The 21,662-nt window shown below is 44.2% G+C and overlaps 1 protein-coding gene across 1 annotated transcript in view; it reads right to left on the bottom strand.

The window, feature by feature from the left end:
• Positions 1–21,662, bottom strand: part of CCDC62 (coiled-coil domain containing 62) — a 55,442-nt gene that overhangs the window by 11,976 nt on the left and 21,804 nt on the right. The window contains 5 exon segments of the mRNA XM_034934724.3: positions 2,040–2,189; positions 9,172–9,316; positions 13,608–14,333; positions 17,311–17,426; positions 18,116–18,204. Coding sequence (XP_034790615.2) covers positions 2,040–2,189; positions 9,172–9,316; positions 13,608–14,333; positions 17,311–17,426; positions 18,116–18,204 — 1,226 coding nt within the window.

Below are 21,662 nucleotides of genomic sequence, written 5' to 3'. Positions count from 1 at the left end.
AAAAGAAAAAAAAAAAAACCTGTTAAGTTGGAAGTAATCAAAATTTTAAATTCCGCTTTTTAAAAGACACTGTTAAGAAAAGCCAGGCCAGGCACAGCGGCTCACGCCTATAATCCCAGCACTTTGGGAGGCTGAGGCAGGAGGATTGCTTGAACCCAAGAGTTTGAGACCAGCCTGGGCAACATTGTGGGACCCTGTTTCTACAAAAAATAAAAACATCAGCTGGGTGTGGTTTCGTGTACGTGTAATCCCAGCTACTCAGGAGGCTGAGGTGGGAAGATCACTTGAGCCTGGGAGTTGGAGGTTCAAGTTGGCCCTGCATTCCAGCCTGGGTGACAGAGCAAGACTGTCTCTAAAAAACAAATAAATAAGCTGAGCATGGTGGCTCATGCTGATAGTCCCAACACTTTGGGAGGCTGAGGCAGGAGGATTACTTGAGGCCGGGAGTTCAAGCAGCCTGGCAAACAGAGTGGGCATGGCAGTGCGTGCCTGTGGTCCCAGCTACTTGGGAGACTGAGGTGGGAGGATTGCTTGAGCCCAGGAATTTGAGGCTGCAGTGAGCTGTGATCACGCCTGCGAATAGCTACTGCACTCCAGCCTGGGCAACAGAGGAAGATGCTGTCTCAAAAATAAATAAATACACAAAATTAAAATTAGGCCGGGCAGGGTGGCTCATGCTTGTAATCCCAACACTTTGGGAGGCCGAGGCAGGTGGATCACTTGAGGTCAGGAGTTCGAGACCAGCCTGGTCAACATGGTGAAACCCCGTCTCTACTAAAAATGCAAAAATTAGTGAGGCATGGTGGCAGGTGCCTGTAATCTCAGCTACTTGGGAGGCTGAGGCAGGAGAATTGCTTGAACCCAGGAGGCGGAGAATTGCAGTGAGCTGAGATCGTGCCATTGCACCCCAGCCTGGGCAACAAGAGCGAAACTCAGTCTCAAAAAAAAAAAAAAATTAAAAGTCCATATCTGTTAGAGAGACATCATGATCATGAAATATTTATGAGTGACATGATATGATGCTGAGATTCACTCTCAAATGCTTCCAAAGAAAACGTGTATGGATGGGGTAAGATGAAATCGATGGTGGTCAAAGGTGAGTGACTGTGCCATTCTTTCCACTTCAGTGCATATTTGAAATTTTCTTTCTTTCTTTCTCTCTTTTTTTTTTTTTTTTTTGAGGTGGAGCTTTGCTCATTGCCAAGGCTGGAGTGCAATGGCACAATCTCAGCTTACCATAACCTCCACCTCCGGGGTTCAAGCGATTCTCCTGTCTCAGCCTCCCCAGTAGCTGGGATTACAGGCATGCGCCACTATGTCCGGCTAATTTTGTATTTTTAGTAGAGATAGGGTTTCTCCACGTTGGTCAGGCTGGTCTCGAACTCCTGACCTCAGGTAATCCACCCGCCTCGGCCTCCCAAAGTGCTGGGATTACAGGCATGAGCCACTGCGCCCGGCCTTGAAACTTTCTATAATAAAATTTGGTTTTTTAAAACATTTCCAGCTGGCCGTGGTGGCTCACGCCTGTAATCCTAGCACTTTGGGAGGCCAAGGTGGGTGGATCACTGGAGATCAGGAGTTTGAGACCAGCCTGGCCAACATGGTGAAACCCTGTCTCTACTAAAAATACAAAAATTAGCCGGGCATGGTAGAGTAGGCCTTTAGTCCCAGTTACTTGGGAGGCTGAGGCAGGAGAATCACTTGAACCCGGGAGGTGGAGGTTGCAATGAGCTGAGATCGTGCCACTGCACCTCAGCCTGGGCGACAAGAGCAAAACTCTGTACCCGCCCCCTCCAAGAAAAAAATCCCCAAGAATTTATCTTCATATGCCCCAGATCATTAGAAAGAGGAAGTTTGGGTCCAGTGACATCTAAGTGTAACCTTTTCCTCCTTAAAACAAGCATGTTCCCTTTCCTCCCTAGAGACACAGAAACTCTCCCTCTAACAGAAAGGCCGCCCTGCCGGTGATATTTGCACACTGGTGTTCAGTGGTGTGTTTGGATGTGACAAATATAGTCAAGAGAAAATGAAACGCATACATTTGTGGCACTGCCAGTGAGATTCTCATGGCTGATGGGCAGCAGTGTGCTCAGCTCCAGGTCCGTCACCATCTGACGAGATTCCGCCAGCAAACGCTGGAGCTTGCTCGTGGGCGAGAAATCATCCTGGGAGGGTAACACAATTGAAGCCTACAGGAAATTAAGAGGCACCTTTAAATGCTTAGGTTTACAAACACAAATGCTAACTACCTAGGAATATTGTTTTCTTTTTTCTTTCTCTTGCTCTGTCGCCCAGGCTGAAGTGCAGTGGCACAATCACAGCTGATTGCCTCAAGCTCCTGGGCTCGAGTGATCCTCCTGCCTCAGCCTCCTGAAAAGCTGGGACCATAGGTGTGTGCAACCACACCCAGCAATTTTTTTTTTTTTGGTAGAGGTGGGATCTCACTATGTTGCCCAGGCTGGTCTTGAACTCCTGGCCTCAAGTTACCCTCCTGCCTCAGCCTCCCAAATTGCTGGGGTTATAGGCGTGAGCCACTACACCCGATCACCTGTGAATATTTCTTTGTCTTTAGGTGTTACAAAGCAAAGCAGGACATCAAATAGTAGAATAAGAACAAATTCATTCCTTTTCTTTCTTTCTTTCTTTCTTTCTTTCTTTCTTTCTTTCTTTTCTTTCTTTTTCTTTCTTTCTTTCTCTCTCTCTCTCTCTCTCTCCCTCCCTCTCTCTCTCTTTCTTTTTTTTTTTTTTTGAGACGGAGTCTTGCTCTGTCACCCAGGCTGGAGTGCAGTGGCGTGATCTCGGCTCACTTCAAGCTCCACCCACTGGGTTCACGCCATTCTCCTGCCTCAGCCTCCCAAGTAGCTGGGACTACAGGCACCCACCACCATGCCTGGCTAATTTTTTTTTGTATTTTTTAGTAGAGATGGGGTTTCACCATGTTAGCCAGAATGGTCTCAATCTCCTGACCTCGTGATCTGCCTGCCTCGGCCTCCCAAAGTGCTGGGATTACAGGTGTGAGCCACCGCACCCGGCCTCTTTTTTTTTTTTTTTTTGAGATGGAGTTTTGCTCTTGTTGCCTAGGCTGGAGTGCAATAGTGTAACCTCAGCTCACTGCAACCTCCACCTCCTGGGTTCAAGTGATTCTCCTGCCTCAGCCTCCCGAGTAGATGCGGCTACAGTTGCCCGCCACCACACCTGGCTAATTTTGTATTTTTAGTAGAGACAGGGTTTCACCATGTTGGCCAGGCTGGTCTTGAACTTCTGACCTCCAGTGATCCACCCGCCTCGAACTCCCAAAGTGCTAGGATTACAGGCGTGAGCCACTGCACCCAGCCCCCTTTATTTCTTAGAACCTACTCAGTTAAATAATTTGACTTAAACAGAACTTACTACAGCTAATGAAGTAACACCCATGCGATAAAAGAATCCTAGGCATTGGTTAACTCTCCTCAACCAACTTGTCAATGCTGTATTTAGCATGTCAAAATACTTGCAAAATAGGACAACATTAAAGGCTTATAAGCCTTGAAAAATATGTGGGTATGTGCCTTCGTTTATTCCTATTAAATTTCAACTTTGGGATCTGAAGTTTAGCATGAAAATGAGTCACTGCCAATTGCTCTTAAAGGGGCCTAGACTGAATTTTTTTTTTTTTTTTTTTTGAGATGGAGTCTCACTCTGTTGCCAGGCTGGAGTGCAGTGGCGTGATCTCAGCTCACTGCAACCTCCAACTCCCGGGTTCAAGCAATTCTCCTGCCTTTCAGCCTCCCGAGTAGCTAGGACTACAGGCGTGTGCCACCACGCCCAGCTAATTTTTGTATTTTTCGTAGAGACGGGGTTTCACCATGTTGGTCAGGATGGTCTCGATCTCCTGACCTTAGGTGATCCCCCTTCCTTGGCCTCCAAAAGTGCTGCGAGTACAGGCATGAGCCACCACCTGATTTTTTTTTTTTTTTAAGACAACTTAATTTCAGCCGGGCACGGTGGCTCACGCCTGTAATCCCAGCACTTTGGGAGGCTGAGGCGAGCAGATCACCTGAGGTTGGGAGTTTGAGACCAGCCTGACCAACATGGAGAAACCCCGTCTCTACTAAAAATACAAAATTAGCTGGGCGTGGTGGCACATGCCTGTAATCCCAGCTACTAGGGAGGCTGAGGCAGGAGAATCGCTTGAACCTGGGAGGCGGAGGTTGCGGTGAGCCGAGATCGTGCCATTGCACTCCAGCCTGGGCAACAAGAGTGAAACTCCGTCTCAAAAAAAAAAAAAAAAAAAGGAAACTTAATTTCTTTTTATTTATTTATTTATTTTTTATTATTATACTTTAGGTTCTAGGGTACATGTGCATTACGTGCAGGTTTGTTACATATGTATACATGTGCCATGTTGGTGTGCTGCACCCATTAACTCATCATTTACATTAGGTATATCTCTTAATGCTATCCCTCCCCCCTCCCCCCACCCCACAACAGGCCCCAGTGTGTGATGTCCCCCTTCCTGTGTCCAAGTGTTCTCATTGTTCAATTCCCACCTATGAGTGAGAACACGCAGTGTTTGGTTTTTTGTCCTTGTGATACTTTGCTGAGAATGATGGTTTCCAGCTTCATCCATTTTCCTACAAAGGACATGAACTCATCATTTTTTATGGCTGCATAGTATTCCATGGTGTATATGTGCCACATTTTCTTAATCCAGTCTATCATTTTTGGACATTTGGGTTGGTTCCAGATCTTTGCTATTGTGAATAGTGCCACAATAAACATACGTGTGCATGTGTCTTTATATCAGCATGATTTATAATCCTTTGGGTATATACCCAGTAATGGGATGGCTGGGTCAAATGGTATTTCTAGTTCTAGATCCCTGAGTAATCGCCACACTGTCTTCCACAATGGTTGAACTGGTTTACAGTCCCACCAACAGTGTAAAAGTGTTTCTATTTCTCCACATCCTCTCCAGCACCTGCTGTTTCCTGACTTTTTAATGATTGCCATTCTAACTGGTGTGAGATGGTATCTCATTGTGGTTTTGATTTGCATTTCTCTGATGGCCAGTGATGATGAGCATTTTTTCATGTGTCTGTTGGCTGCATAAATGTCTTCTTTTGAGAAGTGTCTATTCATATCCTTCGCCCATTTGTTGATGGGGTTGTTTTTTTCTTGTAAATTTGTTGGAGTTCATTGTAGATTCTGGATATTAGCCCTTTGTCAGATGAATAGATTGCAAAAATTTTCTCCCATTCTGTAGGTTGCCTGTTCACTCTGATGGTAGTTTCTTTTGCTGTGCAGAAGCTCTTTAGTTTAATTAGAACCCATTTGTTGATTTTGGCTTTTGTTGCCATTGCTTTTGGTGTTTTAGACATGAAGTCCTTGCCCATGCCTATGTCCTGAATGGTATTGCCTAGGTTTTCTTTTTATGGTTTTAGGTCTAACATTTAAGTCTTTAATCCATCTTGAATTAATTTTTATATAAGGTGTAAGGAAGGGATCCAGTTTCAGCTTTCAACATATGGCTAGCCAGTTTTCCCAGCACCATTTGTTAAATAGGGAATCCTTTCCCCATTTCTTGTTTTTGTCAGGTTTGTCAAAGATCAGATAGTTGTAGATGTGTGGTATTATTTCTGAGGGCTCTGTTCTGTTCCATTGGTCTATATCTCTGTTTTGGTACCAGTACCATGCTGTTTTGGTTACTGTAGCCTTGTAGTATAGTTTGAAGTCAGGTAGCGTGATGCCTCCAGCTTTGTTCTTTTGGCTTAGGATTGACTTGGCAATGCGAGCTCTTTTTTGGTTCTATATGAACTTTAAAGTATTTTTTTCCAATTCTGTGAAGAAAGTCATTGGCACCTCGCCATAGCCAGATGGTGTTTCACCATGTTGACCAGGCTGGTCTTGAACTTCCGACCTCAGGTGATCCACCCGCCTCAGCCTCCCAAAGTGCTGGGATTACAGGCATGAGCCACCACGCCCAGCCTATTATTATTTTTTAAGACAGGGTCTGGCTCTGTCGCCCAGGCTGAAGTGCAATGGCACAATCTCAGCTTGCTGCGCCTCTGCCTCCCAGGCTCAAGTGATTCTTCCACGTCAACCTCTTGAGTGGCTGGGACCACAGGCACGAGCTACAACACCTGGCTAATTTTTGTATTTTTAGTAGAGATGGGGTTTCACCATGTTGGCCAGGCTGGTCTTCAACTCCTGACCTCAGGTGATCTGCCCGCCTCAGCCTCCCAAGGTGCTGGGATTACAGGCATGAGCCACCACGCCCGGCCTGATGGCCTGATAAGTGTTTTGTTCGCATAGTGCAGAGAGGAGGTAAATCTGGAGAAGTAATTAAAGAAGGGATATTCTACACAGACATAAAGAATAGTGTCTCTTTGGGATTGAATAACTGGCTAGAACTTCTCTATCAGTTGAAAACGAAGCTATAAATAGATGGTGGTTTAGCGTGTGAAAAGGTGCACAACACTGTTAGTCATTAGGGGAATGAAAGTTAAAACCACACTGAGATACCTCTTCATACCTATTAGAATGTCTGGAATTTAAAAATTGACCATTGCAAGTATTGACTAGAATCTGGAGCAGCTGGGACCGGAGCATCAGCACCACACTGATGGTGGGAATGTAACTGGTATAACCACTTTGGAAAACATCTTGCAGTTCCTTAAAATGTTAAATATACCCCAGCACTTTGGGAGGCTGAGGCAGGAGGATTGCTTGAGGTCAGGAGTTTGAGACCACCCTGGGCAACATAACAAGACCCCATCTCCACAACAAATGTAAAAATGAGCTGGGCATAATGGTTCATGCCTACAGTCCCAGCTACTTGGGAGGCTGCAGTGGGAGGATTACTTGAGCCCAGGAGTTTGAGATTGCAGTAAGCCAGGATGGCATCACTGCACTCCAACTTGGGCGACAGAGCGAGACCCTGTCTCTAAAAAAAGAAAGAAAAAGGTTAAATATACACCTACCATATGACCTAGCTAGCATTCCATTCCTAGATAAACGAAAAAAAAAATGTGTCTATACAAAGACTTATTATACATGAATATGCAAGCAGCTTTATTTGTATTATCTAGCACACCAGAAACAACCCAAATGTCCATTGACAAGTGAATGGCTAAATCACTGTGGTAATAGGTTGGTGCAAAAGTAATTGCGGTTTTTGCCATTACTTTTTTTTTGAGATTGAATCTCGCTCTGTCACCCAGGCTGGAGTCCAGTAGCACGATCTTGGTTCACTGCAACCCCTGCCTCCTGGGTTTAAGCAATTCTTCTGCCTCAGCATCCTGAGTAGCTGGGATTACAGGCACACACCAGCACACCAGGCTCATTTTTGTATTTTTAGTAGACAGGGGATTTCACCATGCTGGCCAGGCTGGTCTCGAACGCCTGACCTCAAGTGATCCGCCTGCCTCGGCCTCCCAAAGTGTTGGGATTACTTTTAATGGCCTATCATTACTTTTAATGACAAAGACCATACTTACTTTTGCATCAACCTAATATATCCACACAATAGGATACTTGTCAGCAACAAAAAGGAATTATTTATATACACAGTCACATAAGTTAATCTCAAAATAATTACTCTGAGTGAAAGAAAAAAGAGGGACACAAAAGTTTGAACGCATTTATATAAAATTCTAGAAAATGCAAACTAATCTGTGTTACAGAAGACAGATTAGCGAGTGATTGTCTGGGAATAGGGAGGGACGCACAGGGCAGAGGAAGAATTCCAAAGGGGTTTGGGTGTAATGAATGTGTCACTATTAGTCTGTCACATACAGACTAATGTGTGGTAAATGGGATTTTATTATACAAGAAAATGTCTGGCCAGGTACAGTGCCTCGTGCCTGTAATCCCATTAGTGGGATGAAGATTTCAATTTGCCACCCTGGTATCTTGGTAAATCATAGATGTCAGATGTTTTCCTTTTTTTTTTTTTTGAGACAGAGTCTCACTCTGTTGCCAGGCTGGAGTGCAATGGTGCAATCTCGGCTCACTGCAAACTCTGCCTCCTGGTTTCAAGCGATTCTCCGGCCTCAGCCTCCCAAGTAGCTGAGATTACAGGCACCCGCCACTACACCCGGCTAATTTTTTTTATTTTAGTAGGGATGGGGTTTCACCATGTTGGTCAGGCTGGTCTCGAACTCCTGACCTCGGGTTATCTGCTCACCCCGGCCTTCCAAACTGCTGGGATTACAGGCGTGAGCCACTGCGCCTGGCGATGTTTTCCTCTTTTATGTTTTTAAAATTTTATTGAAACAAAAAATAGAGGCAGGGTCTTGCTATGTTGCCCATGCTGATCCTGAATTCCTGGGCTTAAGCAATTCTTCCACTTTGGCCCCCCAGAGTGTTGGGATTACAGGCATGAGGCACTGTACCTGGCCACACATTTTCTCATATAATGAAATCCCATTTACCACACATTAGTCTGTATGCATGTCTCTGCAGATAGAGAAATCCGTAAGCAAGCCCACCAACGTGTCACCTGGGTCTCTCTAGACACTGCCAGGGGTTGTGTATTTGGAGGAAGGGGCAGCTGAGACCAAGCAGTTAGGTGATATCTATATTTCTGTATTGTTCTTGTGGTTTGTTTTTCTTTTTCTTTTTTCTTTATTTTTTTTTTTACAACCAACATATATCAAGTTGCCAAAAAAAAAAAAAAAATACAATTTTTCTCGAAAGAAAAAATAGTCCCAGCACGGTGATTCACACTTATAATCCCAGCACACTTTGGGAGGCCAAGGCAAGAAGATCACTTGAGCCCAAGTGTTCAAGACCAGACTGGGCAACAAATTGAGACCCTGTCTCTACAAAAAAATGAGAAAATTAGCTGGGCGTGGTGGCATGTGCCTGTAGTTGCAGCTACTTGGGAGGCTGAGGCAGGAGGATCGCTTGAGCCCAGTAGGTTGAGGCTGCAGTGAGCCATGATTGCACCACTGCACTACAGCCTGGGTGACTGAGTATCCTGTCTCAAAGAAACAGAACAAAACACAAAATAATAAAATAAATAAAAGGATTGCCTTAAAAGCATCTTAAAATCCTAGAATTAAAAAAAAAAACAAAAACGGAGGAATAGCCAAAATAAGCAAGCTAACAGTGGTTGCTAGAGAAGCATTAAAAGCTGGTGAGAGGCTTGGCTTGAGTAAGCTGGGGATGTCTAAGCAAAATACGAACCTTTTCATTGAATGCTGGTGCATCTTTGTAGATTAACAAACTCGTAGGTGAGTTCTTTTTATTGGAAGAGGACTCCGTCTCATCTTCTCTCAAGGCAGATTTTGAAGAACCCAAAGAGTGGGAATCTTGGATGGCAATTAGCTCACTAAGAATAAGAAAACCCAACAAAAACAAATATCTTAAAACAATATCATACATAGATCACTCTTATACTCAAAAGTATCTTAAAAGGACAAATAAGTGTTTTTGTTATTGAAGCAGGTCAAGTTTGAGTAGAACATTATAGATTGGAATAGAATATTATAAGTTAATGCATACCTTTTGCAAATAAGAATTAAAATAAGGCTGGGCATGGTAGCTCATGCCTATAATCCCAGCACTTTGGGAGGCTGATCCGGGTGGATCATGAGGTCAGGAGATCAGGACCGTCCTGGCCAACATGGTGAAACCCCATCTCTACTAAAAACACAAAAATTAGCTGGGTGTGGCCGGGCGCGGTGGCTCACACCTGTAATCCCAGCACTTTGGGAGGCCGAGGCAGGCGGATCAGGAGGTCAGGAAATAGAGACCATCCTAACACGGTGAAACCCCGTCTCTACTAAAAATACAAAAAATTAGCTAGGTGTGGTGGCGGGTGCCTGTAGCCCAGCTACTCGGAAGGCTGAGGCAGGAGAATGGCGTGAACCCGGGAGGCAGAGCTTGCAGTGAGCTGAGATCGCGCCACTGCACTCCAGCCTGGGCGACAGAGCAAGACTCCGCCTCAAAAAAAAAAAAAAAAAAAAAAAAAAGAGCTGGGTGTGGTGGCATGTGCCTGTAATCCCAGCTACTCAGGAGGCTGAGGCACGAGAATTGCTTGAACCCAGGAGGCGGAGGTTGCAGAGAGCCAAGATCGCACCACTGCATTCCAGCCTGGTGACGGAGAGACACTCTGTCTCAAAAAAAAAAAAAAAAGAATTAAGACAAAATTATTAGGTAAAAGTAACTATAGAACAAAGAATGTTCCCCCTAAAAATACAATGAAATGAAAGTTCTAAAGATAGGATCATCTAAAAGGGAGGGAAAAATTAAAACAGACTAATTCTCAAAAAAAAAAAAAAAAAAAAGCCAGCCGGTTGCAGGGACTCATGCCTGTAATCCCCATACTTTGAGAGGCCGAGGAGAGCTGACCACCTGAGGTCAGGAGTTTGAGACCAGCCTGGCCAACATGGTAAAACTCCATCTCTACTAAAAATACAAAAATCAGCCGGGCATGGTGGCGCGCGCCTGTAATCTCAGCTACTCTGGAGGTTGAGGCAGGAGAATCGCTTGAACCCGGGAGGCAGAGGTTGCAGTGAGCCGAGATCGTGCCATTGCACTCCAGGCTGGGCGACAAGAGTGAAACTTCATCTCAAAAAAAAAAAAAAAAAAATGGAACCAAGTGCAGTGACTCGTGCCTGTAGTCTCGGCTACCTGGGAGGCTGAGGTGGGATCACTTGAGCCCAGGAGTTAGAGGCTGCAGTGAGCTATGATTATACCACTGCACTCCAGCTTGGGTGACAGCGAGACCCTATCTCTAAAAAGAGAAAAAAAAACAACATGGAATAAGGTTATACTTGTGAAAATTTTAGGTTTTCAGTTTGTGAGATTGATTTTTGTTAATGGCTTTATTTATTTATTTATTTTTGTTATTATTGGAGATGGGCCATCCTGTTGCCCAGGATGGCCTTCAACTCCTGAACTCAAGAGATCCTCCTTGCTTTAGCCTCCCAAAGTATTGGGATTACAGGCATGAGCCACCTCACTTGGCCAATGACCTTTTTTTTTGAGACCGAGTCCCATTCTGTTGCCCAGGCTGCAGTGCAGTGGCATAATCTTGGGTCATTGCAACCTCCACCTCCTGGGTTCAAGTGATTCTTGTGTCTCAGCCTCCCGAGTAGCTGGGACTACAGGCATGTGCCACCACGTCTGGCTCATTTTTGTATTTTTAGTACAGATAGGGTTTCACCATGTTGGCCAGGCTGGTCTTGACCTCCTGACCTCAGGTGATCCGCCTGAGTTTGACAGCAAAAGCTGTTCTGGAACAGACCAGAGGCACTAGAACTGCTTCCTTCCCTGTAACCTACAATGAAGTGAGAACAGGCTGCCCCCAGTTTCTCCCTGCAGGGGTAAACCTCTGTTTGTCAAATGGAATGCTGGCACAGATGTGAACATTTTAGTTAGATAATAAAGTAGGTACGCAAGTTCTTATAATCTATGGAAAAATAGAAAAACATAATTATCTTTCTACTTAATCACATATTTGTCATGTGATATCTTGGCATCCGTCTCTGCTGGCAGAACAGGCAATCACTTCAATCATTTTAAGTCGGTGAGGTCAAAAGGGCCTTGAAAGAAACTCTGAATGTAAATCTGCACTTATTTCATATATTAAATTTAATCCTCTATGCTCTTAAAACTATCTGACATAAGCTTGTCCCTTAATATATGAGTGTCCTTGTTCAGTAGTGAAAAATAGGCATTGTGCCCTGATACTTGCAATTATCCAAAGATCTTTAAAGACCAAATATGAATAGATGACATTTAGCGTGATGACCGACTTTTTAAAATAATTTGCAACTGGCAGAATGACTATCTGCATGACCTTTAAACAATTCAAGTTTCTAAAAGGGCCAAAGGAAATAAATAAACAAAATACAATTAAAGAGCCAAAGGATACTCCAAATAATTAAGCACTAGAAATAAACTTTAATCATAAAGTCCTATAAAAGCCAATGTAATGATTAAAATACGCCTCTCGATATAGAAACTTCATCCTTTCTGTAATTTAAGATTAAAGAGCTATGCTTTATTTTAAAATAGCAGACGTTATTATGACGACACTCACACACAAGATTCAGCTATTCCAACAATAAGACAAGCCTGAATAAGGCAGCATATGCCTTATTCTCTTAAATTTCCTTCTCTTAAAAAAACCAATAACTTACCAGCTTGTTAAATACAAGTATCCTCTTTCCTGATTGATTTTCAAAAATTAAGAAAGTTTGGGCAATGTAAAGTCTCAAACAGATATGAAATGAATGAACACAAAGGCAGGCACGGTCGGATATGTAAATATACTAAGTGACCCTGGATAAGAGCTGAGAGATGCTGGATGTGGTGGCTCACACCTGTAATCCCCACAGATGAAAAGATTGCTTAAGCCCAGGAGTTCGAGACCAGCCTGGGCAATATCGTGTCACCTCATCTCAATTTTTAAAAAAAGAGCCATGACAAATGTTTTTGAAATAGAGTCTCACTTTGTTGCCCAGGCTGGAGTGCAGTGGCACCATCATAGCTCACTGCAGTCTCAAACTCCTGAGTTCAAGTGATCCTCCCACCTCAGCCTCCCAAGTAGCTTGGACTACACGTGTTTGCCACCCATGCCCAGCAAATTAAAAAAATTTTTTTGCAGAGATGGAGCCTCACTATGTTACCCGGGCTAGTCTCAAATTCCTGGACTCAAGTGGTCCTCCTGCCTCAGCCTCCCAAGTACTGGGACTACAGGTGTACACCATCATGCCCAGCTAACTTAAAAACAATTTTTTAAAAATGTGTAGAGGCCAAGTGTGGTGGCTCATGCCTGTAATCACAGCAATTTGGGAGGCCAAGGTGGGTGGATCACTTGAAGTCAGGAGTTCAAGACCAGCCTGGCCAATATGGTGAGACCCCATCTTTACAAAACATATAAAAATTAGCTGGGCATGGTGGTGTGCGCCTTTAATCCCAGCTACTTGGGAGGCTGAGGCAGGAGAATGGCTTGAACCCAGGAGGCGGAGGTTTCAGTGAGCCGAGATTGCGCCACTGCACTCCAGCCTGGGCGACAAAGCTAGACTCCATCTCCAAAAAAAAAAAAAAAAAAGTGTAGAGATAGGGTCTTGCTATATTGCCCATGCTGGTCTCAAACTCCTGGCCTCATGTGACCCTCCTGCCTTGGCTTCCCAAAGTGCTAGAGTTACAGGCATGAGCCACCACAATGCACCAAGAGACATTTTTATATGGGGTCTAGGTAATGCCATCTGGACCAGAAATGGTTGGCGTGTCAGTTCAGAATGGCTTCTGGGGTGAGGAATGCTCTAGGGTGGGCATTCCACTCTGTGCAGCGATCCACCCGTTTGCTTGTTAATAAAGCATATCTGCCCAAGTCATAACAACTGGTTTTGTTTTTAAACAAAACCTTTGCCTCAGAAGCTGTCCTCAGTATAAACACGTCCCTGGAATCTAATAGAGCCTCTATAATTAAAGACTCAACAGTCCATGCTGTGATGAAAAGAGGGAACCGTTGGTCCTAAGGAAGATTTCTGTCAGCAAACACGGCTTCTGGATTAATAGTAGGTATGGCGTGGCTTCCGTCACCCTTTGTATTTCCAAATACTGGCATGCATGCTCCGTGGGTGTTTACAGATGTGAACGTTACTCACCTTGCCGGGGAGTCATGTTGTGTCCCACAGATGCTTTCTGAACAGGTGCACCCAGATTTGAGGCGGACAATTCTCTGCATTTTGGAAGGCTTGAAAATACTCATCCACTCCACGTCAGACATGTGGCCTGGGGCTTCAATTATGAAGTTACTCGGGTGGCAGCACTCGGAGTCACACATGCCACTTTCGCCCAGACAGGCTTCATTTTTCTGGCAGCATGAGATTTCGGACCTTTCCATCTGATCTTGACATTCTACATCCAGCTTTTCTGGATGTTTTGAACTTGGACAGTTGGTCAGGCCCAGGTAAACACTGACATCATGCCACTGCTTCTCATCAGATAAAGTGGGTGTTTCTGAGGGTTGTTTTCCTTCGTTCTGAACCCCAGTGCCATGACATTTTGGTGATTTTGCGTGGATCTTGCACAATGTAATTTTGTTTTCGGGTTCAGTCTGGGTTTTTCCTCCCAGAGACCAAGACTTGTGTTTCTCTACTAAGTCTTTGGTGAATATGGATGACAGTGTAATTACACTTTTCTCCCCAAACACAGTATCGATCTGTTGTTTCTTCTCTTTGCATTCATCGCAAGAGCTCTTGTCTGACCTATTTTGCTGAACCAACATGGCTTCAAATTTCTGGTCCTTAAACAGTGACTTCTGATTTTTTTCCCTCTTAATATCGACTTTTGGGTGGTTATTTTCAAGGTCTGATAAACACATGTCTCTGCTATGGTGGCATTAGAAAAAAAATGGAGGTTATAAGATATACTTGATGCTATCATTCTAAACATTTCACCCAAAACTCAGTAGAGCTAAATCCCAATGAGACTCGTTTGTCTGAATCTCAGAGCCCAATTCCAGCCCGACCTTCTCCAGGAAGCCTTTCTGACCACCAAGCCCACATTCCCTTTTCCATCCTCCTCTTATTGCACTTACTGTCTACATGAGAAAAAAGGAATACTGCAGAAATGTGACAAAACCTTTTAATAAATCTTCCTTTAAAATTTTTCATGTCACTTGTATTCAGGTATTCTAATCTGCATCATTCTGTTATCTTAGGAAATACAACTCTCTCTTTCCATAATGCTATAAACTATTTTATGCTTAAAAAAAATTTTTTTTGAGGCCGGGTGCAGTGGCTCACGCCTGTAATCCTAGTACTTTGGGAGGCTGAGGCGGGTGGATCACCTGAGGTCAGGAGTTCGAGACCCAGCCTGACCACCATGGAGAAACCTCATCTACTAAATATACAAAAATTAGCCGGGCGTGGTGGCACAGGCCTGTATTCCCAGCTACTTGGGAGGCTGAGGCAAGAGAATTGCTTGAACCTGGGAGGCGGAGGTTGCAGTGAGCCGAGATCGCGCCATTGCACTCCAGTCTGGGTGACAAGAGTGAAACTCCATCTCAAAAAAAAAAAAAAAATTTTTTTTTTTTATAGAGACAGGGTCTTGCTATGTTGCCTAGGCTGCTCTTGAACTCCTGGCCTCAAGCAATCCTCCTGCCTTAGCTTCCGAAAGCACTGCAATTACAGGTGTGAGCCATGGTGCCCAGCCTATTTTAAGCTTTTAAGGAATAACCTCAACTCATCTAGTACCTCCTAGAGGCAATGAAGGTCAAAAAGGAGAAAGACAGCCTTCGCAACACGACGAAACCCCATATGTACAAAAAAAAAAAAAAAAAAAAAAAAAAGTAGCCGGGCATGGTGGCGCATGCCTGTGGGCCCAGCTACTTACTTGGAAGGCTGAGGTGAGAGGATCGCTTGAACCCAGGAGGTGGAGGTTGCAGTGAGCTGAGGTTGCACCACTGCATGCCAGCCTGGGCAACAGAGCAAGACCCCATCTCAAAAAAAGGAAAAAGGAGAAAGAGCCAGTATGTAAGGGGCTTCTGCCTGCAAGAGAGCTCTGAGTTAGTCTGGTGTCTGGTGGCAGTGGCAGCAGCTAGGACCCAGAGCCACAGGCCACAACCCCCTGCAGAGGGCCCCAAAGGAAAGTGAAGCAAGCGCAGCGGAAAGCAGGGCGGCCCCAGCCACACGCCACACGCCTGGGGTGATCCCTGCAGTGCTGCAGCTACTAAGCCCTGCTGCTCTCAACTCCATTCTCCCAGGGAAAGTCGCTGCTGCAACCCAGTCCAGCCTCCATGGTTCAAAACAGCCATGGGGAGCTTCCCTAATCCCTCTCCCTTTCAAAGACTTCTTGTAACATTTTGGCTTAGAAAAGTAGACTAAGTTGAGCTGTGGTACAGTTATATGCCTGTTAAATTAAACCACACTTTGTTGAGCTGTGGTACAGTTATATGCCTGTTAAATTAAACCACACTTTATATGTTTATATTTTAATTTTACCGAAACCAATTTAATTCCCACACTGCTTGTTGTGGGGAAGGGAAGATGTTTCCTATTAATAAGGCAAGCAGGAAAATCCAGTTAAGGGCACAGATCACCCTCGGTGGAGTGGGGCTCCTACACAGTGATCAATGCATTCCTTGGCATTACTTCTTTTGGGCGAGTGCCATGCCCTATATACCTACATGTGCCCAAGTCCTAGCCTAGTGTCCAAACACTGAATGCTGGATGGATGGATGGATGGATGGATGGATGGATGGATGAATGAATGATTCATCTCTGTAGTGTCTATTCTAGCTCAAAGCCTTCTACACAACAGAAGGGAAAATCAAGTTAAATAAATTTACTTCTATCCAGTGGCTAAATCAGGATCATGACTAAAATTCTTAGATCAGGTCTTCCTGCGACTGAGGATTATGACAATCATTATTAGCTCACACACATTTATTGTATTTATTTATTATTTATTTATTTATTTATTTTTCATACAGAGTCTCACTCTGTCACCCAGGCTGAAGTGCAGTGGCGCAATCTCAGCTCACTGCAACCTCTGCCTCCCGGGTTCCAGCAATCCTCCTGCCTCAGCCTGCCGAATAGCTGGGACTACAGGCGCCTGCCACCATGCCTGGCTAATTTTTTTGTATTTTTAGTACAGATGGGGCTTCACCGTGTTAGCCAGGATGGTCTCGATCTCCTGACCTCGTGATCCACCTGCCTCGGCCTCCCAAAGTGCTGGGATTACAGGCATGAGCCACTGCGCCAGGCCTATTTATTTATTTTTTGAGACGGAGTTTGGCTCTTGTCATGCAGGCTGGAGTGCAATGGCGCGATCTCGGCTCACTGCAACCTCCACCTCCGGGGTTCAAGTGATTCTCCTGCCTCAGCCTCCCAAGTAGCTGGGATTACATATACCCGCGAACACACCCAGCTAATTTTTATATTTTTATTTATTTATTTATTTTGAAACAGAATCTTGCTCTGTTACCAGGCTGGAGTGCAGTGGCGTGATCTCGGCTCACTGCAACCTCCACCTCCCAGGTTCAAGCGATTCTCGTGCCTCAGCCTTGCAAGTAGCTGGGACTACAGGCATGAGCCACTATGCCTGGCTAATGTTTGTATTTTTAGTAGAGATGGGGTTTCACCATGTTGGCCGGGCTGGTCTCGAACTCCTGACCTCAGGTGACCCACCTGCCTTGGCCTCCCAAAGTGCTGGGATTACAGGTGTGAGGCACCGTGCCCGGCCACATTTATTTCCTACCATATGGGGAATAGTAGTCAGTACTGGCCAACAGTAAGTGCGCAGTAAATACTGGCTGATGGAATATAATACAAGATCATATTAATTGCATCTTGCTAAGATTACCTGGAGTCCAGGGCCTTTGATTCCTCCATCTTTGAGTCATACATCTGTATTAATTCCTGAGAATTTTCCACATTGAAATTAAGAAACTGCAGATCACTCTGTTGTTTTACATAAATCTGTCATAGATATTGACAAATCAACATGAAATGTCATAAGAAAACTAAACTGAACCAACAATTTGGCACTTTCCCTGAAACAGTTCACAAATCCTAAAACAGGTCAGATAGTTACTAGAGAAATATGCTAAATATGTCTGCTTTTAATTTTCCTTTGTTAGCACTAAGATTTGCTAGGATAGCTGGGCTCCCAACCTTTGATCACCACAAGCAAGACCTATTTGCTGTACTAAGCATGATATACAGGCTGGGTGCGCTGGTTCACGCCTGTAATCCCAGCACTTTGGGAGGCTGAGGTGGGCGGGTCATGAGGTCAGGAGTTCGAGACCAGCCTGGCCAACACAGTAAAACCCTGTCTCTACTAAAAATACAAAAAATTGGCTGGGCGTGGTGGTGGGCACATGTAATCCCAGCTACTTGGGAGGCTGAGGCAGGAGGATCGCTTGTAACTAGGAGGTGGAGGTTGCAGTGAGCCAAGATCAGGCCATTGCACCCCAGCCCGGTTGACAGTGCAAGACTCCGTCTCAAAAAAATAATAATAATAAAAATAAATAAACATGATATACAACTAATGTAGTTAGGATTCCAAACCACCAATTAAACAAAATCGACGGGCATACATTTTTCCTAATTTGCTATTTGTTTACAAACATTTCTTATGTGATAGAGAAGGATGGTTGGGGACATACCTGTCTCAGATTGTGCAGTTCTGAATTTGTGCGTTCTTGCTTTGACTTCGCAATATTAAGCAATTCATCTTTCCTCTTTTCTCTCTCTACTATTTAAGAACAAGTATTATTAACATTTTTCATCAGCTGTAGCCACACAAACCTCTCCATTTCCAACAATTTAATGCTCAGCTAACATTTTTGTTATTGTTGTTCCTGAACTTAAAAATAGCAGAATGGGCTGAACGAAGTGGCTCACACCTGTAATTGCAGCACTTTGGGAGGCTGAGGTGGGTAGACCACTTGAGGTCAAGAGTTCGAGACTGGCCTGGCCAACATGGTGAAACCCCATTTCTACTAAAAATACAAATTTAGCCGGGTGTGGTGGTGCCTGCCTGTGGTCCAGCTACTTGGGAGGCTGAGGCAGGAAAATCATTTGAACCTGGGAGGTAGAGGTTGCAGTGAGCAGAGATTGCGCCACTGCACTCCAGCCTGGATGACAGAGTGAGGACTTTGTCTTAAAAAAAAAAAAAAAAAAAAAAAAAGAAGTGATTTGTAGATTCAGGGATTATTTGTCTTTCCTTTTGTGGGGGGATAGAATAAGGATGATTTCCAAATCTCTATACTTAATACATATTACTTCAATTATTTATTTTTAAAATTTAAAAGATAAAATATTTTTAAAAATAGAGATGGGGTCTCACTATGTTGCCCAAGCTGGTCTTGAACTCCTGGGTTTCACCATGTTAGCCAGGTTGGTCTCGAACTCCTGGCCTCATGTGATCTACCCGCCTCAGCCTCCCAAAATGCTGGGATTACAGGCATGAGCCACCATGCCCGGCCAAAACTGAGACATTTTAACAGTGGAAGTGATATCCGTAGTGCATCTGACTCCGTGGGTCTCAATTCTACATGCCTTTCATGTTAACAGCATCCAAGCAGGGTTTAAATAAACCTGTTTTGTTATATTTCCTAATGTTTAAATAAACCTGTTTTGTTATATTTCCAGCTACTTTGGAGGCTGAGGTGGGAAGATTGCTTGAGCCCAGGAGTTTGAGACCAGCCTAAGTCAACACAGCAAGACACTGTCTCTTAAAAAAAATAAATAAATACTTGTTTTGGATACAGCATGGTCCCTAAACAAAAGCCAACTACTTTATCTGGCCCTCAGAGTAATTTTAAATATATCTGAATGTTGGCCAGTGGGGTTGTCGGGGGGCGGTGGGGGAGGGCAGGTGGTCAAAGAAAAAAATATATGTATATTTGAATGTTGCCTTAATCTCTGATTTCAGAATAATCTACTTTTGCATAAGAGGCAATGCCAATGTAAATATAAATGTTTCCCTAGTCCAGATAGTTTTCTCCATGGCTGGGTTTAGCTGAGAGATCAAAGTGGATTGGGTCTATTTTCACAAGTTGGCCACAGAAAACAGAGGTAAGGAACTCTCTGCTGCTATCTGCCTGAACAAGCAGCCTAAGCTAAAACAATGGGAAGGGACTTAGACGCCTGGAACCTGCTGAATTCTGATCAAGACTCTGCCTTTTACCGCCTGGGAAACCTGAGGCAGACACTCAGTCTATAAGAGCTCACCTACAGGACTGTCAGGACCCACAGAAATGTAAACTAGTATCATTGTTCTCTTTGCAAACTCCTTACTCCTAGTTATGTACAAGCAAAACATGTCCCTCAGCCTATGTAAAGAACGCGCCTGTAATCCCAGCACTTTGGGAGGCCAAGGTGGGCAGATCATGAGGTCAGGAGATCAAGACCATCCTGGCTAACACGGTGAAACCCCATCTCTACTAAAAAGTACAAAAAATTAGCCGGGCATGGTGGCGGGCGCCTGTAGTCCCAGCTACTCGGGAGGCTGAGGCAGGAGAATGGCATGAACCCAGGAGGCTGAGCTTGCAGTGAGCCACGAACGCGCCACTGCACTCCAGCCTGGGCGACAGCGAGACTCCGTCTCAAAAAAAAAAAAAAAAAAAGAACTGCATTTTCAACAAGTTTTAAACTTAAAAGTAAAACTTTAAGACATCTTCCAACTTCAAATAAAACATGGTAACATCTGACTGGGTGCGGTGGCTCACACCTGTAATCCTAACACTTTGGGAGGCCGAGGCGGGTGGATTGTCTGAGCTCAAGAGTTCGAGACCAGCCTGGGCAACACAATGAAACCACGTCTCTACTAAAGTACAAAAAATTAGCCAGGTGTCGTGACGTGTGCCTGCAGTCCCAGCTACTCCGGACGCTGAGGCATGAGAATTGCTTGAACCCAGGTGGCGGAAGTTGAAGTGAGACAAGATTGCACCACTACACTCCAGCCTAGGCGAAAGAGCAAGACTCCATCTCCGAAAAAAAACAAAAACAAAAAAAATCGTAACATTTAGCCATAGCACTTGATGGCATATTATCATGTTATGCCCTTTAAAAATTCTTTTTTGGGCTTAAGCCAAGCACGATGGCTCATGCCTATAATCTTAGTACTTTGGGAGGCCAAGGCAGGAGGATTATCTGAGGCTAGGAGTTCAAGACCAGCAGCCTGGGCCACATAGCGAGACCCTGCCTCTACTAAAAATAAAAAAAATAAATAAAATTAGCTAGGTGTGATGACACATGCCTGTAGTCCCAGCGACTCAGGAGGCTGAGGTGGCAGGATCACTTGAACCCAGACAGTCGAGGCTGCAGTGAGCTATGATTGCACCACTGCACTCCAGTCTGGGCAACAGAGCAAGACCCTGTCTCTACTAAATAAATACATTCTTTTGTAGGCTTTGTTCACTTTTATAATTGAAACATGCAAATCTACCAATTGTCTATATTTTGAAAAAGAAGAATAAAACATACAAAAATTGTTTTCAGACAATGGTGTGAGATTGTCTTTAGTTAAGAAGATGTTTAAGGAATCAATTTAGGATGACAGGCGTGGTGGCTCATGCCTGTAATTCCAACGCTTTGGGAGGCAGAGGTAGGAGGATCTCTTGAGCCCAGCAGTTCCAGACCAGACTGGGCAACATAGTGGAACCTCATCCATACAAAAAATTTAAAAATTAGGCATGTGTGATGGCATGTGCCTGTGGTCCCACCTACCCGGGAGGCTGAGGTGGGAGGATCACTTGAGCCTCAGAGTTTGAGGCTGCAGTGAGCTGCGATTGTACCACTGCACTCCAGCCTGGGTAAAGAAATCTGCTTAGTATATGATAAAAATATTTCACAAAATCGATTTATTATAATATTAGCTAACAAATTCCATGTATTTTACTTAGTAATACATAGTAGAGTGCATGGGTAAAAAGTGATTAATCAAAAAGAAAAGAGACTAATGTATCCTTTAAGCTTTGTTCTTTCCTTTGACCTCCCATAGCATTTTATGCATAGCATTTGTATAGTAGTAAATTCTGTGGGCCTGTGAGCTTCTGAGCATATCGCAGGGCACCTGGCATACAAATGCTGGTCCAAGGACTGTTTGAATGCAACTGTAAAGCTACAAATATGTGATATCTTTAGCAGCGTTAACGGGTTATCACTACTTGCAGATGCAGCAATCCTAGAAATGGTGAAAATAGTGAC

The sequence above is a fragment of the Pan paniscus genome, chromosome 10 (assembly GCF_029289425.2).
Source record: "Pan paniscus chromosome 10, NHGRI_mPanPan1-v2.0_pri, whole genome shotgun sequence".
Classification (NCBI taxonomy): domain Eukaryota; kingdom Metazoa; phylum Chordata; class Mammalia; order Primates; family Hominidae; genus Pan; species Pan paniscus.
Note: the sequence above shows the minus strand (reverse complement) of the source record. Positions and strands in the feature narration are given on the sequence as shown.